The sequence below is a fragment of the Tamandua tetradactyla genome, chromosome 8 (assembly GCF_023851605.1).
Source record: "Tamandua tetradactyla isolate mTamTet1 chromosome 8, mTamTet1.pri, whole genome shotgun sequence".
NCBI classification, from domain to species: domain Eukaryota; kingdom Metazoa; phylum Chordata; class Mammalia; order Pilosa; family Myrmecophagidae; genus Tamandua; species Tamandua tetradactyla.
In genome coordinates this window covers 27,683,829-27,708,551 of record NC_135334.1, presented here as the reverse complement: position 1 = coordinate 27,708,551, position 24,723 = coordinate 27,683,829, and the positions used below count along the sequence as shown (strand labels likewise).

General features: G+C 48.1%; 1 protein-coding gene across 1 annotated transcript; it reads left to right on the top strand.

Annotated features, from left to right (window-relative positions):
• The first annotated feature begins 384 nt into the window (after positions 1 to 384).
• Positions 385 to 24,700, top strand: ANKK1 (ankyrin repeat and kinase domain containing 1). The gene is made up of 9 exons (XM_077114696.1): positions 385 to 498; positions 1,559 to 1,917; positions 14,627 to 14,921; positions 16,236 to 16,387; positions 16,660 to 16,709; positions 17,339 to 17,494; positions 18,188 to 18,306; positions 18,972 to 19,008; positions 19,881 to 24,700. The coding sequence occupies exons 1-9, from the start codon at positions 385 to 387 to the stop codon at positions 21,182 to 21,184; spliced, it is 2,586 nt and encodes an 861-aa protein (XP_076970811.1). The 3' UTR covers positions 21,185 to 24,700.
• Positions 24,701 to 24,723: the final 23 nt, after the last annotated feature.

The window sequence follows — 24,723 nt, the reverse complement described above, 5'->3', positions numbered from 1 at the left end:
GGGTCACTCTTCCGTTCTTATTCTACTTGCCGGAATTCGTCCTGGAGGTTGTCTGTAAATTGTTGTGGAAAGAGCAAGTTCTCCAGCTTCCACCTGAAGTCTGTTCACCTTTCATGCCTGCACTATTTCCTAAGGGTCTAGAAGATTTGTGACGTGGATGAAGGATTCTATAGGTTTGGACCAAAGGCTAGGAATCACCTCCTCTAGCAGGTGGGGTCCTTGAACTTGTGTCCCTGTGGACTTCAGCCCAGACCCTGTCTGGCTGCAGAGGAGAGGTAGCCGACCCTGCACCACCCTGGGGCTGTTCCCCTGGAAGTGCCTGCCCTGGTATGCCCCTGGGGAAACTCACCTATCCAAGTGCTTGTAGTTTGCCTCTATTCTGGGATGTCACGGTCAGGCCACAGACTTAGGACCCTGAGGAAACCTCAGGCCCAGGACTGGGAAGCTTTCCTCCTCCTCAGTGCCATCCCCAGATATGGGCCAAGGCATCCCCTGCAGGTGAGGCCAGGAAGGCAGAAAGGAGCAGAGAATCCAGAGAAAGGAGGGAGGGGACAACATGACATGCTGCCAACTGCTTCTCTGGGAGACCTCCCCTCCCGCTGCCATCCCGGTTAACTTTACTCACCACGTCCAGCAGCCAGTTTTGCCTCTGCAGGTGCCTTTTCTCCCCTTCTGCCTAAATCTGCACTGAGCTCTCTGGCTAGATTCCTCAACAGCCCTTGCTCCTAGGGAACGGGTTCTCGGTTATGCTCTGGCTATCCCCTGGGGCCTCCTCTCTGATGATCCCTGGCCACAAGCTGCCCCCAGTTCCCCTCCGCCACAGCCCCACCCAGGCCAGGGGCTCTGCCCTCTGAGGTCTGAGCAGAAAGCAGCTCCACGAAGGAGAGCTCCCTGCAGAAAACATGAGCCTCACACCCACTCTGTCCCTGCTGACCCCTCCTGTGTGTGTCAGCACACCTAGACTGGTTGGCATCTTTAAAGTGACCTCCTAGATACTAAGCAAGAACAAAAAGAAAAGAAAACAAACTAAAGGCCAACAGCAACAATGGAACTAGCAAAACAGTCAAACCAATAGATTCAGACCAGAAAAGCCCAGCTAAATGCTTTCTGAACTCAGTGCTATCTGGGGAAAGGAGGGGGTTTCAAACTCTCCCACTGCCAGGACAACAGAGATCCTTGTGAAGTCCTAAGCCCTTCCTGAATTCTTGTTACATATGAGTTGCATAAATAGATAAACCAACTTCCACCTAGTGCTGAGGGTCTCAATACCAAATTATCTGGCCAGACCCCTGCTTCCAACTTCCTTTCCCAACACTCCCATCCCTCCCTCAAGGCTGAGCTGGGGTGGGGGTGGGGGGTATCAAAGGCTGAGACTGAGGAAGGACGCTGGGGTGGGAAGGGGGTTTCTTGAAGAGGGAGTCTTTTGAGGGTGCTTCCGAGAGGTATACCCTCCTCCCAGGCCCAGGCTCCCTCCCCCACCCCCGCCCCCAGTCCCACTCCCCAGTCCCTCCCCTCCTGGGGCCTCAGGCCTCAGGTCTGGGTTTCTCCGCCTTTGCAGGGCAGGATCGGCTCCTCCTGGGTGAAGAAGGAGGCAGGGCCAGGCTGGCCTCGCGATCTCCACCCACCCCGGGACCTGAGGAGCAGAAAGCGGCGGCTCCCGCGGCCACCCCACCTGCAACCCCTGCGCGCGAGTGCGCGGCGCCGGGAAGGGCCCAGGGGGGCCCCCGCCGACCCCATGGCCGCGGGCGCCGAGCGGCCGCTGGGCAGCCTCACGCTCTTCAGCCGCGACGACTTCGAGGAGGACTGGCGCCGAGTGGCCAGCGGCGGCTTCGGCCAAGTGTTCCAGGCGCGGCACAAGCGCTGGCGGACCGAGTACGCCATCAAGTGCTCCCCCGGCCTCCTGCCCGACGCCACCAGGTACCGGTGCGCCCCGCCCTCTGGCTGGTCCTTTCCTTTCACGGAGGAGAAACTGAGGCCGGGCCAGCTTTTTGGCACAGGGAAGTACTGAGGGAGGAGTTGACTTAGGTGGATGCTGAGGCTCTTTCTCTCGGGTTTCTAAATTCTGCCCAGAAGCCTGAGTTCCCACAGGAAGAAGCAGAGCCATGTCTGCTTTCTTTCTCTACCTGGTGTAGAATTGGCACCGCAGTACCTGTTTGTGGAATTGACAGAGGTCAAAGGTGAGCAGGAACTGGCGTCCAAAGATGCCCCATCCCATCTGACCTCCCGAATGTATCCTGCTTCGCTCTTTCTAGCCGCCTCCTTCCTTCTGGGTACTGGGTGATATGACGGCCTGAGCAGCCCCCTTCCACCTTCCTGTCCATCCCCAAACTCTCAGGGCAGGGCTCTCAAGTTGGTTCTGCTGGAGACCATCAGGACTGCCTTATTACAGGGTTTGACCAAGTTAAGAGAAGGCTTCCCTGAGGAAGTTACATTTGAGCTGAAATGTGAAGGAGGATGAGTTCCTTAGGTAAAAGAAGCAGTCTTTCCTGGGAGAGACAACAGATTGTGCAAAGACCCCATGGCAGAAGGGAACACGAGAAGTATGAAGGATGGAAAAAGGCCATTATGGATGGAGTTGAGCGAGTAAAGGGGCAGGTGGAAAGACATCGAAGGGTTTGCAACCAGGTTGTAGCTGCTGGTGTTGAGGGGAATGGTGGGAAATGATCAGATTACAGTTTGGAGAGTAGATTACAGGGGACAGAGTGGATGCTGGTCCAGTTAGGTGACTGTTGTCATCGCTGAGGCAAGAGAAGTTGGGGATGTAAATCGGAGTGCTAGTGGTAGAGGTAGAGGGAATGGATTAAGCAATACTTAGCAGGTAAAATTCCACTGGGCTTGGTGCTAGATTGTCTACTGGGGACATGATGAGAAAGAAGAGTGTCAAGGATGCTTCTGGATGTCTGGGCTGCTGGGATGGAATTCCATGAGAACAGGGTTTATGTCTATGTTTTGTTTTGTTTTTGTTTCCAGTCTTCTATCCCCAGTGCCTGACACACAGTTGGCGTTTAATAAATATTTGTGGAATGGTGGTGTTAAAGAGAACATGAAAAGAGGCCCAAGTCTGTAGAGGAGGTTCATGAATTCGGTTCTGAACCTACTGAAATGAAGGTGATTTTAAACTGCCAAGAATAGCTGTCAAGTAGATTTCAGAGCAGAAGTCTGGGCAGCAATATTAAAATTTGTGAGTCATTCGTTAGGTGGTTGTTGATGACAGGGCATAGATGAGACTGCTTCGTTGTAAGCACTAAGTCAACAAATCAAAGTCCCTTCCTCTAATTGTGGAAGACAGATAATAAACAAATAATTATGATTATTTTTGTTATAGCACTTATGACCGCTTGATATTTTCTTGTCTGAAATACCTAGGAGTTGAGTAGATCTGATTACCAGTGGAAAGGATGGAGCTAGAAATGTCAATTTGTGGAGAAGCTATGTATGGGGAATAAAGAGTGCCAGAGTTGGAATGGGGTTGCTATTTTATACTGAATTGCCTGTGACGTCCTTGCTAATAAGGTATCATTTGAGAAGAGATCGAAGCAAATGAAGGAGCAAGCCGTGTGGAAGAGTGTTCTAGGAAGAAGAATGTAAGTGCAAAGTTCCTGAAGTGGGAATTCTCTTGACATGGTAGAAGAACAGCAAGGGCTGGTGTGGCAGAAGCAGAGGGAGTGAAGGAATGAGTCATAGGCTATAAGTTCAGCAAAGCATGTCCAGGAGTGGGGTAGATCATTTAGGGCTTTGCATGCCATTGTAAGGATTTGGTGAAATGAGAGCCATTGCAAGGGTCTGAGCAGGACAGGGATGTGCTCTGATTTACTTCCCCCACCCCCCTTCACTTTTGTTATTGTGGTAAAATATGGATGACTTAAAATTTACTGTTTTAATCAGTTTTCAGTGTACAGTTCGGTGGCTTTTAGCACATTCCCCACTACTTCCAGAACTTTTTCATTACCAAACAAAAAGTCCATAGCCATGAAGCAGTAACTCTCCACTACCCCTCTCCCCAATCCCTGGTAACCTCTAATCTTTTTCTGTCTCTATAAATTTCCTATTCTAGATATGTCATATAAGTGGAATCATACAATTCTTGTCCTTTTGTGTCTGACTCATTTCATTTAGCAAAATATTTTCAAGATTCATTTATGTTGTAGCATGTATCAGAACATCATTCCTTTTTTGGTATGTGCAGGCTCTGGGAATTGAAAGACTTTAGCCCTTTTTATGGCTGAATAATATTTCATTATATGGATAGACCACATTTTGTTTATACATTTATTGGCACTCAGGTGGTTTCTACCTTTTGGCTGTTGTGAATAATGCTGCTGTGAACAATGGAATACTGAGTCCCTGTTTTCAATTCTTGGGGTATATGCCTAGGAGAGAAATTGCTGGCTTACATGAAATTCTATGCTTAACATTTTGAGAAACCCGTCTGAAAATTTTAAAATATTACTCAGGCTTCTGGGTGGAGAATAGATGCTGGAAGGGAAGAGGGAGACGCAGAGAGACCAATTAGGGGGCTCGGATCAGGATGCGAGTGGTAGATGTCATGAGAAGTGGACAGATTCTTGCTGTATTTGCCAGTAGAGTTGATCTGCAGAGAGACAGGCATGGGAAATCAGAGGAAGAAAGAAGGCAGGGATGACCAAGGTCTTTGCCTGAGCACTGGAGAGCTGGAAGCTCCATTCACTGAGATGAAGAAGGCTGAGGGAGTAGTGGACTCTAGGGGGAGAGTCAAGATTTAACTTTAGACGTGTGAAGTATTGGATACCCAACTGGAGATGTCAGAATTGCCTAAAGAAAGGGTACCAAGTGAAAAGAGTTGAGGAGAGAGCCTCAAACAGAGGCTAGTGGTCAAGGAACGGAAGATGAGCTTGCAAAGGAAATAGGAAGCAACCAGAAAGAGGGTGAAATCCAGAAGAATGTTGGCATATGGCTGAGGTAAGGGAGTATTTCAAGGTCAAAGAGTGAGAGATTAACAATGTCTCATGCTGCTGAGGAGATGAGTAAACCAGGAAATGAAAAAAACACCCACTGGATTTAGCAACAGGGAGGTTATCCGTGACCTTAGCAACAGCTGCTCATTGAAGTACTGAGGCCAGAAACCAGACGAAAAGGGATGGCGGAACAGGAGGATAAAGAGAGGCAACAGGTATAACAGATGCTTTCAAGAAGTCTGCACGTAAGGAGGTGCTAAGCCTACTTGTAATTATGCCTAAGAGTCACCCCCAGAGAGCCTCTTTTGTTGCTCAGATGTGGCCTCTCTCTAAGCGAACTCAGTAGGTGAACTCACTGCCATCCCTATTAAGTGGGACATGATGCCCAGGGGTGTAAATCTCCCTGGCAATGTGGGACAGAAATCCCGGGATGAGCCAGGACCCAACATAAGAGATTGAGAAAGCCTTCTTGACCGAAAGGGGGAAGAGAGAAATAAGATGAAATAAAGTTTCAGTAGCTAAGAGATTTCAAACAGAGTTGAGAGGTTATCCTGGATGTTATTATTATGCATTATGCAGATATCCCTTTTTAGTTTATGGTGTATTGAAGTGGCTAGAAGGACGTACCTGAAATTGTTGAAAACTGTGTTCCAGTAGCCTTGATTATTGAAGATGATTGTATAATGATATAGCTTTTACAGTGTTACTATGTGATTGTGAAAACCTTGTGTCTGATGCTCCTTTTATCCAGGGTATGGACAGATGAGGAAAGGAAAAACAAGGATAAAAAAATAAATAAATAATAAGGGAGATAAGAGGTAAAAAAAAATTGGGTAGATTGAAATACTAGTGATCCATGAGAGGGAGGAGTAAGGGGTATGGGATGTATGAGTTTTTTCTTTTTATTTCTTTTTCTGGAGTGATGCAAATCTTCTAAAAATGATCATGGTGATGCCCATACAACTATATGGTGATACTGTGAGCCATTGATTGTATACTTTGAATGAATGGATGGTGTGTGAAGATTTCTCAATAAAAATATTTTAAAAAAAGAAGTCTGCATGGGAAGGGGAATGGAGCAAAGTCATTACTATGATTCCCATTACACAGTTAAACCATAGCCTAGAGCGCTTCCTTGCCGAGGCCATGCAGACAATAAATGGTGAAACTGGGATTTGAAATCAAACTGGTCTGACTCTAGGTCCCAGGCTTTTCCTCCTTCATAACAGATGTCTTCCTGGTTCCTATGGACTCAAGAGGACAAGAAGAGACAGATCCAGTAAATTGCAGAGGTGGGGGTGGACAGTAGAGGAGTAAAGGCAAGGACAGACAGGAGCAGCCTGTCGGGCTGCAGAGGGAGAGTGGGAGGTTTCTCCTCAAGTGGGGGCCGGGCTCTCAGACTGGCTTCTCAGGGAGCGTCTGTGTGCATGCCTCAGGCAGCCTCTGACTGCACTGCCGCCCCAGCTTTGTAAACGCTGTGCTTTTAGAAATGTCATTTCTCCTAATTCCCAGCTATGCAATTCCCCAAACAATCCATACCAATTCGCATAGCTGCTGTTCCATGGGCACATACAGCGAAATGAGCCAGAGAGTTTGTGAAAGCTGATTTTGTAAGACCTTCCCTGAAGCTTTGACTTCTGTTCAGTTCAGATGTATTGTGCTGTGCATGGCAATAGGGTGTGGGCAGTGCAAAGAGGACTAATTACAGTTTTTCTGTAAAGTGGAGCTTCATGCAGCCATAAAAGATTGTGCTTTGGGAGAATCTCAGTGTGAGGAAGTGCTCATGCTACATTAATGGGAAAAGCAGGTCACAAAAGAGCACACACGACACATTTGAAAGAGAGAGGAGAAGTACAGAGTGAAAGGGAGGAAGGAAGAGAGAGCAATACTTTGAAAATGTATGGTAAAAATATATACTAAAATATTAATGGAGGGAGGACCAAAGATGGTGGCTTAGCGAGGTGTGGGATTTAGTTCGTCCTCCAGAGCAGCTAATAAATAACCAGGAACGATACAGAACAACTGCTAGGGCCACGTCAGTGACTGGACGCACCGCGTACCCCAGTGTCGACCAGCTGGACCGGCTGTGAGCCCACCCAGAACCGCGAGTTCCCCAAGCCATGGCAGCTGGTGCCCCTTCCCCCATAGTCTGCTTCTCAGAGGGGAAAGGAAAGAGATTTTACCAGGAGCAGGGGATGAGCAACCAAGCTCCAATTGTGGAATTAAATAATAAATTCTGACTACTAAAAATAGGCCCCCCGCTCAGCTGAACCTCGAGTAAAAGTGGAGGTTTTGCCCTGGCTCAGAGGGGTCAGGGCTGATGAAAGAAGAAAAACAAAAACAGAGGCTTTTTTGGGTTTGAAAGGTCTGGGCCCTGAAGGAAAGGAGGGGACACATAGGACCTGGAGATACACAGAGCAACATACCAACTTAAGCCCTTGATAGGCAAACCCGGGGAATGGGGATCCTGCTCTGAAAAGGATTTTTCTCTTTCATTTTGATTGCTGTGTTTCTACGGCTTGACTGCTCTTTGGATACAGCTGCAAGGTTTTTCAGGCTCCACTGCCCCAGGCATAGGCAGAATTAACCTTGTTTGAATGTTTATCTGGAGCCTGTGCCTTCCCCAGGAGAGGTGTGGGGCCCAGCTCAGGCGGAATACTTCTCTCGAGGAATTCAGACCCCAGGTCCTGGAAAAGTGAAGTGATTAGAGCCAGCCTACAATCTCTCCTCTGTCTCCACCACATCCCCAGCAGGGAGAGTCTGCTGAAGTTAAAGGTACCACATCACCTTATGCTGGTGGGACCTACAGGCAGACAAGCACAACATACTGGGCAGGACAGGAAAAAAAGACAGCCCAGAGGCTTCATAGGAAAGTCTTTCAATCTACTGGGTCTCACCCTTGGGAAAACTGACAGAGGTGACTCTTTCCTCCTGACAGGAGGCCAGTTTGGTCTGGGAAAATCTGGCGGGGGTGTATAATATCTAAATAGACCCTCCTAAGTGGGGGGAAAAAAGGCACTATATAGGCAGGGCAAGAAACAAGAAAACAAGGACTGAAAAATTCTGATCTGTTAAACAAAACCTAAGCTAGAGGTCCAGAATAAGCTGAACTGAATGTCAAAGAACAGATAGACAGCAAATTCACCCAGCAAGAAAACCCTAGGTAAAAAAAGTGAAAACAATCTCCAGAATAAACTAATTAAGGTAATTAAATGCCTAGACGCCAGCCAAAAATAAGGAATTAAACTAGGAAAATTGAAGATATGGCCCAGTCAAAGAAACAAACCAACCATTCAAATGAGATGCAGGAGTTGAAACAATTAATTCAGAATGTTCGAACAGACATGGAAAACCTCATCAAAAATCAAATCAGTGCATTGAGGGAGGATATAAAGAAGGCAAGGAATGAACAAAAAGAATAAAGTGAAAGTCTGAAAAAACAAATCACAGAACTTATGGGAGTGAAGGACAAAGTAGAAAAGCTGGAAAAAGCAATGGATACCTACAATGGTAGATTTAAAGAGACAGAAGCTAGAATTAGTGAATTGGAGGATGGAACATCTGAATTCCAAAAAGAAACAGAAACTATAGGGAAAAGAATGGAAAAATTTGAACAGGGGATCAGGGAACTGAATGACAATATGACGCGCACAAATATACATGCTGTGGGTGTCCCAGAAGGAGAAGAGAAGGGAAAAGGAGGAGAAAAACTAATGGAAGAAATTATCACTGAAAATTTCCCAACTCTTTTGAAAGACCTAAAACTACAGATCCAAAAAGTGCAGCGCACCCCAAAGAGAATAGACCCAAATAGGCGTTCTCCAAGACATTTACTAGTTAGAATGTCAGAGGTCAAAGAGAAAGAGAGGATCTTGAAAGCAGCAAGAGAAAAACAATCCATCACATACAAGGGAAACCCAATAAGACTATGTGTAGATTTCTCAGCAGAAACCATGGAGGTGAGAAGACAGTGGGATGATATATTTAAATTACTAAAAGAGAAAAACTGCCAACCAAGAATACTATATCCAGCAAAATTGTCCTTTAAAAATGAGGGAGAAATTAAAACATTTTCAGACAAAAAAATCACCGAGAGAATTGGTGATCAAGAGAATGGCTCTGCAAGAAATATGAAAGGGAGGACTAGAGACAGGTAGGAAAAGACAGGAAAGAGAGGTGTGGAGATGAGTGTAGAAATGAAGACATTTAATAAAGGTAAAAAGAAGGAAAATTAGATATCACATATAAAATCCAAAAGGCAAAATAGTAGAGGAAAGCACTGCCCATACAGTAATAACATTAAATGTTAATGGATTAAACTCCCCAATCAAAAGACACAGACTGGCAGAATGGATTAAAAAACAGGACCCATCTATATGCTGTCTACAGGAAATGCATCTTAGACCTAAGGATAGACATAGGTTGAAAGTGAAAGGTTGGGAAAAGATATTTGATACAAATAACAATCAGAAAAGAGCAGGAGTAGCTATGCTAATATCTAACAAATTAGATTTCAAATGTGAAACATTTAAAAGAGACAAAGAAGGACACTATGTATTAGTAAAAGGAACAATTCAACAAGAAGACATAACAATCATAAATATTTATGCACCAAGCCAGAATGCTCCAAAATGCATGAGGCAAACACTGAAAAGAGAAATAGATACATCTACCATAATAGTTGGAGACTTCAATTCCGCACTCTCATCAATGCACAGAACATCTAGACAGAGGACCAATAAAGAAACAGAATTTGAATAATACAATAAATGAGCTAGACTTAACAGACATTTGTAGAACATTGCACCCCACAACAGTAGGATATACCTTTTTCTCAAGTGCTCATGGATCATTCTCAAGGATAGACTATATGCTGGGTCACAAAGCAAGTTTCAATAAATGTATAAAGATTGAAATCATACAAAACACTTTCTCAGATCACAAAGGAATGTAGCTGGAAATCAATAATAGGCAGAAGGCCAGAAAATTCACAACTATGTGGAGGCTCAACAATACACTCTTAAACAACCAGTGGGTCAAGGAAGAAATTACATGAGAAATCAGTAAATATCTCAAGGCAAATGAAAAACACAACATATCAAAATTTATGGGATGCAGCAAAAGCAGTGCAAAGAGGGAAATTTATTGCCCTAAATGCCTATATCAAAAAAGAAGAAAGAGCAAAAATTGAGGAATTAACTGTCCACTTGGGAGAACTAGAGAAAGAACAGCAAACAAACCCCAAAGCAAGCAAAAGGAAAGAAATAATGAAGATTAGAGCAGAAATAAATGAAATTGAGAACATGAAAACAATTGAGAAAATCAACAAAACCAGAAGTTGGTTCTATGAACAAATCAATAAGATTGATGGACCCTTAGCAAGGTTGACAAAAAGAAGAAGAAGATAGGATGCAAATAAATAAAATCAGAAATGGAGAGGAAACAGAACCACTGATCCCACAGAAATAGAGGAAGTAATGAGAGGATACTATGAATAACTTTATACTAATAAACTCAACAATGTAGATGAAATGGATAACTTCCTAGAAAGGCATGAACAACCAACATTGGCTCGAGAAGAAATAGACAATCCCAACAAACCAATCACAAGTAAAGAAATTGAATCAGTCATTAAGAAGCTCCCCAAAAGAAAAGTCCAGGACCAGATGGCTTAACATGTGAATTCTACCAAACATTCCAGAAAGAATTAGTACCAATTCTGCTCAAACTCTTCAAAAAAATTGAAGAGGGGAAAGCTACCTAACTCATTCTACGAAGCCAACATCACCCTCATACCAAAGCCAGACGAAGATATTACAAAAAAAAGAAAGCTACAGATCAATCTCTCTTATGAATATAGATGCAAAAATCCTTAACACAATTCTTGAAAATCAAATTCAGCAGCATAGTAAAGCAATTATACACCATGACCAAGTAGGATTCATCCCAGATATGCAAGGATGGTTCAACATAAGAAAATCAATTAATGTAATACACCATACCAACAAATCAAAGCAGAAAAACCACATGATCATCTTGATTGATTCAGAAAAGGCATTTGACAAAATTCAACATCCTTTCCTGTTGAAAACACTTCAAAGGATAGGAATAGAAGGGAACTTCCTCAACATGATCAAGGGAATACATGAAAAAACCACAGCTGACATCATCCTCAATGGGAAAAGCTGAAAACTTTCCCCCTAAGATCAGGAATAAGACAAGGATGCCCGCTATCACCATTGTTATTCAACATTGTGTTAGAAGTTCTAACCAGAGCAATTAGACAAGAAAAAGAAATACAAGGCATCAAAATTGGAAAGGAAGAAGTAAAACTCTCACTGTTTGCAGATGATATGATACTATATATTGAAAACCCTGAAAAATCCACAGCAAAACTCATTTATTACTAGAGCTAATAAATGAGTACAGCAAAGTGGCAGGTTATGAGGTCAACACAGAAATCTGTAGTGTTTCTATACACTAGTAATGAACAATCTGAGGGGGAAATCATGAAAAAAAATTCCATTTATAATTGCAACCAAAAGAATAAAATATTTAGGAATAAATTTAACTAAAGAGACAAAAGACCTATACAGAGAAAAGTATAAGAAATTGTTAAAAGAAATCACAGAAGACCTAAATAGATGGAAGGGCATACTGTGTTCATGGATTGGAAGACTATAATTAAGATATTAGTTCTACCTATATTGATTTACAGATTCAATGCAATACCAATCAAAATCCCAAAAACTTACTTTTCAGAAATAGAAAAACCAATAACCAAATTTATCTGGAAGGGCAGGGTGCCCTGAATAGCTGAAAGTATCCTGAGAAAGAAAAATGAAGTTGGAGTTCTCACACTACTTGACTTTTAGGCTTATTACAAAGCAACATGGTACTGGCATAAAGATAGATATACTGACCAATGGAATAGAATAGAGTGTTCAGATATAGACCCTCTCATCTATGAACAATTGATCTTTGATAAGGCAGTCAAGCCAACTCGCCTGGGAAGAACAGTCTCTTCAATAAATGGTGCCTAGAGAACTGGATATCCATATGCAAAAGAATGAAAGAGGATCCATATCTCATACCCTGTACAAAAATTAACTTAAAATGGATCAAAGACCTAAACTTTAGATCTAAGACCATAAAACTGTTAGAAGGAAATGTAGGGAAATATCTTATAAATCTTATAATAGGAGGCGGTTTCCTAGACCTTACACCCAAAGCATGAACATTGAAGAAAGAAAGAAATAGATGGGAATTCCTCACAATTAAACACTTTTGTGTATCAAAGAACTTCATCAAAAAGTAAAGACAGTGTACACAATATACTTCCTCAGGAAACGAAGTATAGAATTGCCATATGACCCCGCAATACCATTGCTAGGTATCTACTGAGAGGACATGAGGGCAAAGACACAAACAGACATTTGCACACCAATGTTTATAATAGCAGCATTATTTACAATTGCCAAGAAATGGAGACAGCCAAAATGCCCATCAACAGACAAGTGGCTAAACAAGCTGTGTTATATACATACGATGGAATATTATGCAGCTGTAAGACAGAATTAAGTTATGAAGTATGTAACAACATGAATGGATCTTAGGGACATTATGCTGAATGAGATTAGCCAGAAACAAAAGGACAAATGCTGTATGGTCTCACTGATATGAACTAACATTAATGAATGAACTTGGATAATTTCAGTTAAGAACAGAGGTCATCAGGAGATAGAAATAGGGTATTGGGGAATTGGAACTAAAGAGATACAGATTGTGTAACGGGACTGATTGTAAAAATTCAGAAATGGATAGCACAATACTACCTAACTGTAATACAATAATGTTAGAACACTGAATGAAGCTGAATGTGAGAATGATAGAGGGAGGAGGCCTGGGGGCACAAATGATATCAGAAGGAAAGATATACGATAAAGACTGAGATGGTGTAATCTAGGAATGCCTAGAGTGTATAATGATAGTGACTAAATGTACAAATTTCAAAATGTTTTGCATGAGGAAGAACAAAGGAAAGTCAATACTGCAGGGTGTTGAAAATAGATGGTAATTAATATTTTAAAACTTTATAACTTATGTGTGAGACTAAAGCAAAAAATATTTATTTGGTACAAAATTTATATTTTGCTTAGTGCATTTCCTAATATAACTTATGTGGACAGCTTAATTGAACACCATAAGTACATGGAACCTTGAGTAGGGCATGAGATTTTGTAGGTTTGTCCAGAGTGATGCCTTGATAAATCCCAGTGAATAAAAAAGTATTTGCAAAATTCCCTTGGGGGAATGGTGAGAAAGGGGGAAAATTCAACTTCTCAAGTGGAAAATTCTTGATATTCTCATAAGCAGCAGGGACAATGAAAGCTATATGCTGAACCCCCAATCTTGGGGTTTGTTCATATGATACAACCCCGCAAGGGTTAGGCTAAGCCTACTTAAAATTAGGCCTAAGACTCACCCCCAAGAGAACCTCTTTTGTTGCTCAGATGTGGCCTCTCTCTCTCAGCCAAAATGATAAGCAAACTCACTGCTCTCCCCCTCTGTACATGGGACATGACTCCCAGGGGTGTGGACCTTCCTGGCAACGTGGGACAGAAATCCTAGAATGAGCTGGGTCTCAGCACCAAGGGATTGAGAAAACCTTCTCGACCAAATGGGGGAAGAGAGAAATGAGATAATATAAAGTGTCAATGGCTGAGAGATTCCAAACAGAGTCGAGAGGTTATCCTGGAGGTTATTCTCACGCATTAAATAAATATCACTTTTTTAGGTAAAGTGTAACAGAGAGGCTGGAGGGAACTGCCTGAAAATGTAGAGCTGTGTTCCAGTAACCATGTTTCTTAAAGATGATTGTATAATGATATAGCTTTTGCAGTGTGACTGTGTGATTGTGAAAACCTTGTGTCTGATGCTTCTTTAATCTAACTTATGGACAGATGAGTAAAACACATGGATTAAAAATAAATAAATAATAGGGGGAACAAATGTTAAAATAAATTTAGTGGATTGAAATGCTAGTGATCAGTGAAAGGGAGGGGTAAGTGGTATGGTATGTATGAATTTTTTTCTGTTTTCTTTTTATTTCTTTTTCTGAATTGATGCAAATGTTCTAAGAAATGATCATGACGATGAATACACAACTAAGTGATGAAAAAATGTATATATATTAATGGAGGCCAACTCCAGAAGGTTGGATTACTGATGATTTAATAGTCTTCTTTCTAGCTCTGTGCATTCCCTAGACTTTCCTTGAGGTATATGTATTACTTTATAATCAAAACAACAATAAATATTTTAAAAGGAGTCATGAGGCATAATATTGGCCTTCCAGGGGCTCGTAGTGTACCAGAGGAGGTATACACATAAACAAGTAGCACAGGCTGTGCTGTGTTGCTTTCTGTGGCCACCTCTCCATAGTGGACTCACTCCTACACCCACAAATTCCTTTCCTTCCTGTCTTGTCGATGCCAGGTATCTGGCCCTTAACGTGTGCTACCTGCTGACCATCAGGGGATGTTTCTCTTTCCTCCCCTCCTTCCATGCAAGCCCCCAAGTCTTCCCTGGGTCTGCACAGCCTTGCATCCTGCCCCATCTGTGTGCTCTGCTGATTGCTTTGGCAATTAATGGGGCACCCTCTGCCATTTCTTGCTCCTGCCTTGCCATAGCACCGATGTGAACTGCCTCATTGAAGAAGCAGCCAAGATGGAGAAGATCAAATTTCAGCACATCGTCTCCATCTATGGGGTGTGCAAGCAGCCCCTTGGCATTGTGATGGAGTTCATGGCCAACGGCTCCCTGGAGAAGACCCTGCCCACCCACAGCCTCTGCTGGCAGCTCAAGTTCCGCATCATCCACGAGACCAGCCTGGCCATGAACTTCCTCCACAGTATTAAGCCGCCTCTACTCCACCTGGACCTCAAGCCGGGCAACATCCTCCTGGACAGCAATCTGCATGTCAAGGTGAGGTCCCTGGCCTGTCCCCTCAGCCCCTCTGACTCTAGCATCTGCCCCAGGTGGGCAGGATTATCTATGTGCCTTCTCTCTGGCCTGTCAAGAATTTCAAGTTGCTTACTGACAAATATTGAAGGTACAGGTCACACCTAAAACAGAGAAGGATGGGTACTGAAAGCTGGTGCATGAGGCTAGGCACCAGGATGCTTAGATAACCCTCTTTGGGCCTCAGTTTTCCATTTCTAGAATGGGTAGAATAAACCCCATTGCTCCCACTCTTTCTTAGAGTGGGGATGTACATAAATGAGATAATCCCTAGGAAGGGGCATCATGGCCATTTTTCAGATCCTAAAACATGCCACACACTTTTCTCCTTCAGGACTTTTGCACATTCTGTTCCCTCTGCTTGGAAAACTGTTCCCCACCCCCCTCTTTATCTTGCAAACACCTGCTCATCCTTCAGCTCTCAAATCACTTCTGAAGGGAGACCTTCCCCAAGCCCCCCACAGGCCCCTGTTGTATACCCTCACCGTGCCTCTGTCTTTTCATAGCGCTAACCCCAGTTCTAAGTATATGATCATTTGGGAAGTTATTTCATTGATGATCATATTCCCTGTTCTAATCAGCACTTATGGTGTAACGGGGGGGAGAGTCTCACCTTTCTCGTCTATGGCCTGATCCTCAGTACCTGGCCGAATTGTCCTTCTGGTGAATTCATTCATTCACCAGAATGGTAAGCTGGTGAATGAATGAATCAAGGGGCGAAAGCAACGGGGAGTTGAATATACATGATGAGGCTATAGTGTAAGTGGTTCAGGGCCCGTGGCGGTGCTGTGAACACAGGCTCCCCAAAGACGGCGTTTCTTTGCCGACTTCGCTAATAGTTGTAACTGCCAGCTACTTACTAGTTGGCAGGTGGCGTCCTCAGTGCTTTCTGCCTTTTACATCTTTTAATCCCCATCTGAACATTCTGAATGAAGTACTCACATGATGCCCATTTGCGGATGAGCAAATTGAGGCTGTGAGATGATAAGTGACTTGTCCAGGGTCATACAGGCAGTAGGTGGTAGGGCTGGGAGAGCCCCGGCCCGTGCTGTGACGTGCCACTGGAGAGCATGGATGGTGGGAGGCTGAGAAACCAGAGTGCTTTCCTGGAGACAAGACTCCACAACCACCCTATTCAACAGTTTTTTTGTTGTGTTCTGCATGGGCAGGCACCAGGAATCGAACCCGGGTCTCCGGCATGGCAGGCAAGAACTCTGCCTGCTGAGCCAGTGGCCTGCCCCATGACCACTCTATTCCCCACCTCTGGCTTCCTCCCAGCTTTCAGACTTTGGCCTGTCCAAATGGATGGAACAGTCGACCCAGATGCAGTACATCGAGAGGTCAGCTCTGCGGGGCACCCTCAGCTACATCGCCCCCGAGATGTTCCTGGAGAGTAGCAAGGCCCTGGGGCCCAAGTATGATGTGTACAGGTGAGGGGGTAGGAAGGGGTGCGGGCTGGGCTCCAAGCCGCACACCCAGCAGGCTGCTGCTGCCACCGTCTGCCTTGCCCTACAACCCAAGGGCAGGGTGGGGCAGGGACGATGTCTGGGGTGGAACCAGAAGTCAGTCCATCCGTGCCCACTGGAAGGGGAGAAATGGAGGGTGACTCTGGCTGGAGCGGCATTGACTGGGATTGGCAGTTCCCCTGGCAGGGGTGCCCGTGGATCACTGAGTCACTCGGGGCATTTTCCCACATGTGCAGCTTCGGGATCGTCGTCTGGGAGATCCTCACTCAGAAGAAACCGTATTCAGGTAGCGGGTGGCCCTGGGGTTGTGTCTAGAGGTGGGGCCAGACACCCTCCAGATGGGGTCGTGAGAAGGGGGCTGAGGGTTGGCGAGGGCTGAAGAAGAGACCGGTTTGTTTGGGGGAACCCCGAATTCGTTTCAGGGGTTCCCGTTCTCATCCTCCTTCTCTCCATTCCTCCACCCATTTTCTAGCACTCACTTTAAAAGTAAAAGGGTAGACAAAAATCAGCTTTTCCCCTCCTGCTTTCTGGCTCTAAGTCTCCTGTCTTCCAGAGGGTTTCCCCTGCCCTTCCCCTGCCCTTCCCCCGCCTTCTTGCACTCCTGCCCCTGCCACCTAGAGGCCAAGAAGACAGAGTGTCAGGGAACTGGATGACCTAGCCAAGTGGACAAGCAAAGCCTTTAACTGGGCCTGTGCGTCGGGCCTGCGGTTGGGGGTGAGGGTGGGGGAGTTATGTCCGGTCTTGGCCTGGAGGCGGCTGGAGCTGTGCCGGAGAGACTCAGTTGCTCAGACCTGAACCTCCCATCTGCCCACAGTTTAGCTGTTTCCTCCCCAAGCATTTATGGAGCCCCTACGGTGTGCCCAGCGCCCGTGTTGCAGCCTCCTGGCACCCACACGGCCTGGCCTCCTCCCACAGGGCTCACCATGATGGCCGTCATCATCCACGTGGCTGCGGGCACGCGGCCCTCCCTGCAGCAGGTCTCAGCGGAGTGGCCCGGGGAGGCCCAGCAGATGGTGGATCTGATGAAGCGCTGCTGGGACCAGGACCCCAAGAAGAGGCCGAGCTTTTCAGGTTCTCATCCAGCCTTACCTGCCCAGGGAGTTGGGGAGCTGGGTGGGCCAGGATGTAAGGGGTCCAGGAGGGGAGAAGGATGGAGTCCCGAGGCCACTCCTGAGAGCCACGCAGAGGCAGCTCTGCAGCACCCAGGCTGGGGTAGCTTATTAAGGCAGAATCGGCGTCATGTGCTAGGAGAAGGGCATCAGGGAGCCCCAGCAGCTGAGATGTGGGGTAAATGTGTACACCTGTGGGAGTGGGGCTTCATGGAGAAAACTCTTGTAGGAAGTCAGAAGAGATGGGGTCTGGCCTGGCTGTGTAGCTGAGTTCTTCCATTAGCCGTGGGTCCTTTCCAACCTACAGGGCCCTCATTTGTAACATGTTCCTATATCTGTTCCATGGGCATGAACCAGACTTTGAAGTCATTCAGTCCTTTAGAAACTATGAAAACGCATGTGAGCATCTTAGACATCCCTTAGCCCCGGATCTCATTTTACGAAAAAGGCCTTTGATCCCCAGAGTGGGTCAATGACTTACCAAATGTGGCTCCGCTGAGCTGAGGCTGGGACCCAGGCTTCCTGCCCCCTCATGCACATGTGAAACATAAATGACCCAGCGATGAGTTTTCGGGGGGGCACAGGAAATATTAGGGTGTCTAAAATGGGTAAGGGCCGCTGGCCAGCCTGTTGCTTGCTTTCCTGTTGCTCACAGACATCACAGTGGAGACGGACCTGCTGCTGTCCCTGCTCCAGAGCCCCGTAGCTGACCCGGAGAGCGAGGTCCTGGCCAGGAAGGTGTCCTGCAAGCCATCGCTGCACCGGCCCCAGGAGGTGACTGCTGCGGGCTGGGCAGGCCACCCCCTCATGCTACCCAGAGCCACTGGGTGATCTGTTATGTTCTTGTGTCCTTCACAAGGCTGCCTGGTTAGGGTGGGCTCTGAAATCCAGTTTCCACCCTGCCCACCAAGCCAAGTGGCCCAGCTCCAGCTGCATCCATCCAGAGGGCCACCATGTCCTAATTGGCACAGAGGTGCTGTGTGGGCTAGTGCTGTCCCTGGCTCTGAACCCGTGAGAAGGACATACTTCTCCCCAGTGGGGGGATTAAACAGAGCCCTTTCCTACAGAGGGGCACTTTACTCCCAGGCCTGTGGAAGCTCTCCTCTGCTTATTACCCTGCTCTCCTGTCCATACCCCAACACAGGGGTCAGCCATGGGCTAGCATTGACATCCTTTCTGAACCCACCACTTCACTCTGTATTTCCTAGGCCCAAGGGGAGGGCAAGAGCTTGGGCCACCTCTTCCTGGAAGGTTCTTCCCTGCTCACTGTTCTATTGTGGACACAGTGGGCATAGGAATGGTCTAAGAGAAAGGTCTCCTAGGACTGGCCAGGATGCAAATCCGTGGGGGGTGCTGGTGAGAGGAAAGGAGGGGGAGGATGGCACAGATTCAGAACAGCCTGCTGATCTGTCCCTTTGTCTTCTGGTTCCCCTCTGCAGGTCAGCAAGGAAGTCAGCCAGGAGCTGATGGACAGCGGTAGGTCCAGGGTGCAGGAGGTGAAACAGAGAATTCCCAGCAGAGGCGAAAGTGGTCTCAACTCTGTCCTCTTTCCCTGTCCTCTTCCCTGGGCCATCACAAGTCGGGAGTGGTGTCCTAGTTCACTCCTGGTCCATGTTCCAGAAAGACACATGCCCTTGGGGCTCCTGGCTCTGCTTTCCTTTCCACTCTGTGTTCTTGCCTGACTTCTCCCTTCCTGTCCTGGGGGGTGGAGCATTGGTTCTCAGGGAATTAAAAAAAATGCTGAGCCGGCCCGGATGAATTAAATCCGAACCTCTGGGGGTTGGGGCTGGGCAGGGATTTTGCTTATGTTTTAATTTAAATTCTAATGTGTTGGGTAAAAGAGCAGGAAGAAGTGGGTCCTTACTGACCTCAGGAAGAGTTCAGGTGATACAGCACCAACCACAAATTTGTTTACAACTTGTCTCACTTACTGAGTACTGGGCACTCTTCTGAAAGTTTTTACCCACATCATTTACCCTCCCAGCAGCAGGCGGAGACGGCATGGTTAGCCTCCCCCTCACTGATCGGGACACAGAGGCTCAAAGAGGCGGAGGATTGGTCACGTGATGCTAAGTGGTGGTGGCGGGATTTGAATTCAGGCCTCCTGAGACTAGTGCTCTCTTCCCTCCTCTTTGCAGAAAGAGCTGCCAGACTCAGTTCTCTAAGATGATGGGGCTGTGTCTGGCTGCACAGTACAGTATTAACTATGGCATGATCTGTTATTACCAGGAAAGCCATTTCCCTCTCTCCTGTGGTCTTGCTTCCTGGATGCTCCTTCCAGGATGCAGGGGGAAGCCCGAGATGACCTCTGGACATGTCTCTTATCATTCCCATCTTCCTCCCAGCAGACTCAGGAGACTACCTGAAGCAGGCCCTGCGGCTGTCAGACAGTGAGAGCCCGGTCCCCAGCGACGAGGAGTTGCGCGTCTATGAGAACAAGGTCACTCCCCTCCACTTCCTGGTGGCACAGGGCAGCGTGGAGCAGGTGAGGCTGCTGCTGGCCCACGAGACGGACGTGGACTGCCAGACGGCCAGCGGCTACACGCCCCTCCTCATCGCCGCGCAGGACCAGCAGCCAGACCTGTGCGCCCTGCTCCTGGAGCACGGGGCTGACGCCAACCTGGCCGACGAGGACGGCTGGGCCCCACTGCACTTCGCAGCCCAGAACGGGGACGACCGGACCGCCCGCCTGCTCCTGGATCACGGGGCCCGCGTGGATGCTCAGGAGCACGAGGGGTGGACGCCGCTGCTCTTGGCTGCGCAGAACAACTTTGAGAATGTGGCACGGCTTCTGGTCTCCCGCCAGGCTGACCCCAACCTGCGTGAGGCCGAAGGCAAGAGCCCCCTCCACGTGGCTGCCTACTTTGGCCACGTCAGCCTGGTCAAGCTGCTGACCGGGCAGGGGGCCGAGATGGATGCTCGCCAGAAAAACCTGAGGACCCCACTACACCTGGCCGTGGAGCGGGGCAAGGTCAGGGCCATCCAACATCTGCTCAAGAGCGGGGCAGCCCCTGACGCCCTCGATCAGAGTGGCTACGGACCATTGCACACGGCGGCTGCCAGGGGCAAATATCTTATCTGCAAGATGCTGCTTAGGTACGGAGCCAGCACCGAGCTGCCAACCCAGCAGGGCTGGACCCCCATGCATCTTGCAGCCTTCAAGGGCCACCTGGAGATCATCCGCCTGCTGGCCGAGAGTCACGCAGACCTATGTGCCCACGGAGACATGAACTGGACACCCTTGCACCTGGCTGCCCGCCATGGGGAGGAGGCGGTGGTGTTGGTGCTGCTGCAGTGTGGGGCTGACCCCAATGCTGTCGAGCAGTCAGGCTGGACCCCCCTCCACCTGGCAGTCCAGAGAGGGGCCCTCCTGAGCGTCATCAACCTCCTGGAACACCGCGCAGACGTCCAGGCCCGCAACAAGGTGGGCTGGACACCTGCTCACCTGGCTGCCCTCAAGGGCAACACAGCCATCCTCAAAGCGCTGGTCAAGGCCGGAGCCCAGATGGACATCCAGGATGGGGTGGGCTGCTCACCCCTGCAGCTGGCCCTCCGAAGCCAAAAGCAGGGCATCGTTGACTTTCTAGAAGGCAAAGAGCCCTCGCTGGCCATTCTGGGCACTGCTGAGCCTGGAGCCCAAACTGAAGTGTAGAGAACCTGGGCATCTCTCACCTGGGAGGGAGAGTGGCTGGAAAAAACGAGGCTGGGCTTCTAGGAAGGCCCTTGTACCTCTGCGCTCCCCATCTGCCCCTTCAGCCTGGTGAGGAAGCAGGATCCTGGCCTCCTTGGTGATGACAGATGGGGTAGAGACACCTCTGAGGTTGTAGCTGCAGACGGGGCTCCTGGCTTGGAAAGCTTCCTTCCTCAACGTCCCCTCATGCATCTCCCCAAATCCTCAGGCCCCCGGGACTCAAGCGCCCAAAAGGAACTCCCTCTCCATTCCTAAGACTCCTGTCGCATAGCTTCAGCTACTTGTACCTGAGTTCACAGGGGCCTTTGGGTCCTAGGAAAACCTCAGAAGATAAAGGACATGTGGAGGTGAGGGCAGTGAGTCCTTTCCAGCTCACACCTCGTGTTAGTTCATCCCTTACCACAGACCGGGGCAGGAGAGCCAGCCTCACTTGCTTTGCTCAAAGGGCAGGAACTGGAAGTTCAGAGGAAATGCTACTCCCTGTGGAAAGCCCCAGCCAGCCCCCTGTGGTCAGGCTGAGCAGATCTCCCTGGTGGCCCCAGGCCCAATGCTTGGGTTCCCCCCATAGTCTCTTGGAAGTGAAGGATGGTGTGTTCCTATGGGAGGCGAGTGATCCTATAGGGGACGCTCGTTCCCTGGGGTGTGTGCCCCCCCTTTCTTTGTGTCCCATTGTACCTCCAGGCTTCAAACCCTGAAGTCATTAACGCTGTGCGTTTGCGTGTCACCCTCAGAGACGGACAGACCTGTGGGACCAGGTGGTATATGGGGGCCCGCAGATGTGTTAACCTGCTGTGCGTGTGTGCAGTGTGATTTGTCTGGGGCAGTGTGTGTGTCTGATCCACGTGTGTGAGTTCATATAGGGGAAGAGATGGAGGAGCTGATGAGGGGAGACGGAGGGGGTGTGGATGTGCAGTGTGTGTGTGTGTGTGTGTGAGTTCACATGGAGATACAGATAAGGGTTGCTGCAGAGGTGGAGGGTGTAAGGGCTGGGTTTTCTGGACTTGGTGTGAAGCCCACTCCTGTGGCCTGTGCTTCAGCCCATAGGGCAGGCTGGGACCGTTCACACTGGCCTTGTGTGCCCTGGGCCCTGGCTCGGCTGGGTGTGGGGCTTCCTGCTCTTCCCAGACATGTGGCACTGGCACAGGACAGGGGGCCATTCCTGCTGCTGGAGAGCCACAGAGACCCCTCCAGTAGTAGAGGCCCCTCCTCACCATTGGGACAGCACGCTGAAAGCCACCTCTCCAACTGAAGGATGCTCTGTGATTGTCAGAGAGTGGAAATCTTCTGGTACAACCCCTGGCCAGCTTGCCCCCACCCCGTTGGCCGGCCCTCCTTTGCTGGTCACTCTCCAGCCTCCGGGCAATCCTGGACCAGGTGCTGGGGCTGGGCGGGGCCCCCAGTCAGCAGTCTCCACCTCCCCACGGGCTGAGAGGCGGGGCTCAGGCAACCTGTTGCTCCACATGCAATCCTGCTGAGTGCACGAGGCCTTTCCAGCAGAAGCTGCAGCGTTCGGCCCCCATCCTGTGGCCCTTGACTGTGGCTCCAGCTTTTTGGATCCTGGAGACTTCACCCCACCATGCCACAGCAGAGAGTCAGGCGGGGCCTGGGCTGTGCCCTGGATAAGCAGTTCTAAATTGCAGCTGCACATTAGAATCTCCTGGGCAAGTTAGGGGTTGGGGGGAGGGGGAGGTTGCAGCACAGGGAGGATGTGTAAAAAAAAATAATAAAGACCAATACCTGGCCCTTCCCTCAGCCAATTAATCAGAGTCTCCAGGGTAGGACCCTGACAGCAGCATTAGTGACAACTTCCCAGGTGATTCCGACGGCAGCCTGGGCCAGAACCACCACCAGAGGGAGTCCCGCGTTTTCTCTGCCTCTCTGTAGCATAACCATGAAGACAGTTGCTGGCCAGCAGCCCTGGGCTGGGAGAGGACTTTTCTTCTCTTGGTTGGTTAAGTGGGGACTCCTGAGGACTGGGGGCAGGGGGCACTTAGCAGACTGTCCCATCCTCCTGTTCCCTGATAGTTGCCTGGTCCACTCTTCTTATTTCCTCTGAGACTAAGCCTTAGGCAAGGTGTTTAGTTAGAAATGTGCCTGGAAGTTGTGTCTTTCCCAGGATATGACTGAGCAGGGAGGAGCAAAGGGGAGGGGGCATGGTGCTGTCTGCTCCTCCCTGCATCCTGAAGTCTGAGTCTAACTCCGAGCCCAGGATTCCACATGGGGCAGACATGGGATGTGGAGTTACATGTTCATAGCCGTTTGAGCTCAGCTCAAGCAGTGTGAATTGTCAGGAGTGAACAACAGGGAAAGAACAGTGTCTGCTCTAAACTATTCAGAAGAGTTGAAGGAAAGACATATCAAGACCTGGAAGAAAACGGTCAGAGCAGGTAGATGATCTTTCTGCCCTATTGTCCAGGCCGGTGAGTGGCAGGGACTCCGTGGAGATGGATCCCTAGGAACATTTCAACAGAGATGACCCCTGGGTCTAGGCTGAGACTCTCCTGGGGAGAAGTAAGGTGACTCATGCAGGCCAGCTCTAGCCAGCACTGCCTTTTCACTGCTTGCCAACACCCCTCTCTCCCTTCTCAAGGTACCCCTAGATATACACAGACCCAAACCCACACGGACACACACAGCACCTGCATTTGGGTCCCATTCCAATAGAGCTGCCTTATTTGGGTTTCCTAGGGATTTTTAGAATTGTTGTCCTATGGAGCGGGCTAGGTTGAGGCAGAGGAGAGAAACTGTGGGAGGCTGGGTTTAGTGAAAATGCCATGGGCTTTGAAACCAGATAGGCCAGGGTGCAAATCCTGGCTGAGCCATTCACATTTTTGCTGAGTTTTATTTAGCCTCTGTTGCATCTGTAATGGTGATAATGCTTATCTCACTGGGTTGTTGTAATAAAATCAGATGCCATGCAGTACAAGGAACGTGGCACTTAGTAAGCATGCTGTATAGTAGTTTCTTGCAGTTTCTCCTACCATGGTGGAATTTTTCGCATAGAATAGGGCACTATTATAGTTCGAAGCTATTATGTACCCCAGGAAAGGCCATATTCTTTTAATCCGTTCTGGTAGGTGCAGATCTATTCTAGGTGGGACCTTTGATTAGGTTATCTCAATTGAGATATGAGCCACCTCATTCACGGTGGATCTTCATCCCCTTACTGGTGTCCTTTACAAGAGGATGAAGGACACAAAGACAAAGCCCAGAGAGCTCAGAGGAGACCCAGGGACCCTAAGAGATGAAATTCAGAGAAGTACCCAAAGAAGCTAAGAGATGGAGCAGCCAGAAGCTGAAAGCAATGAAAGCCAGTAGAGGAGGATCAGCAGATGCCAGCCATGTGCCTTCCCATGCAACAGAGCTGGCCCAGCAGCCTGTCTACAGGGTCCAGGTATATCCTATTGATGCCTTAAGTTGGACATTTTTACGGCTTCAGAACTGTAAATTGTAAGTTAATAAATTCCCATTGTAGAAGCCAGTCCATTTCAGGTATATTG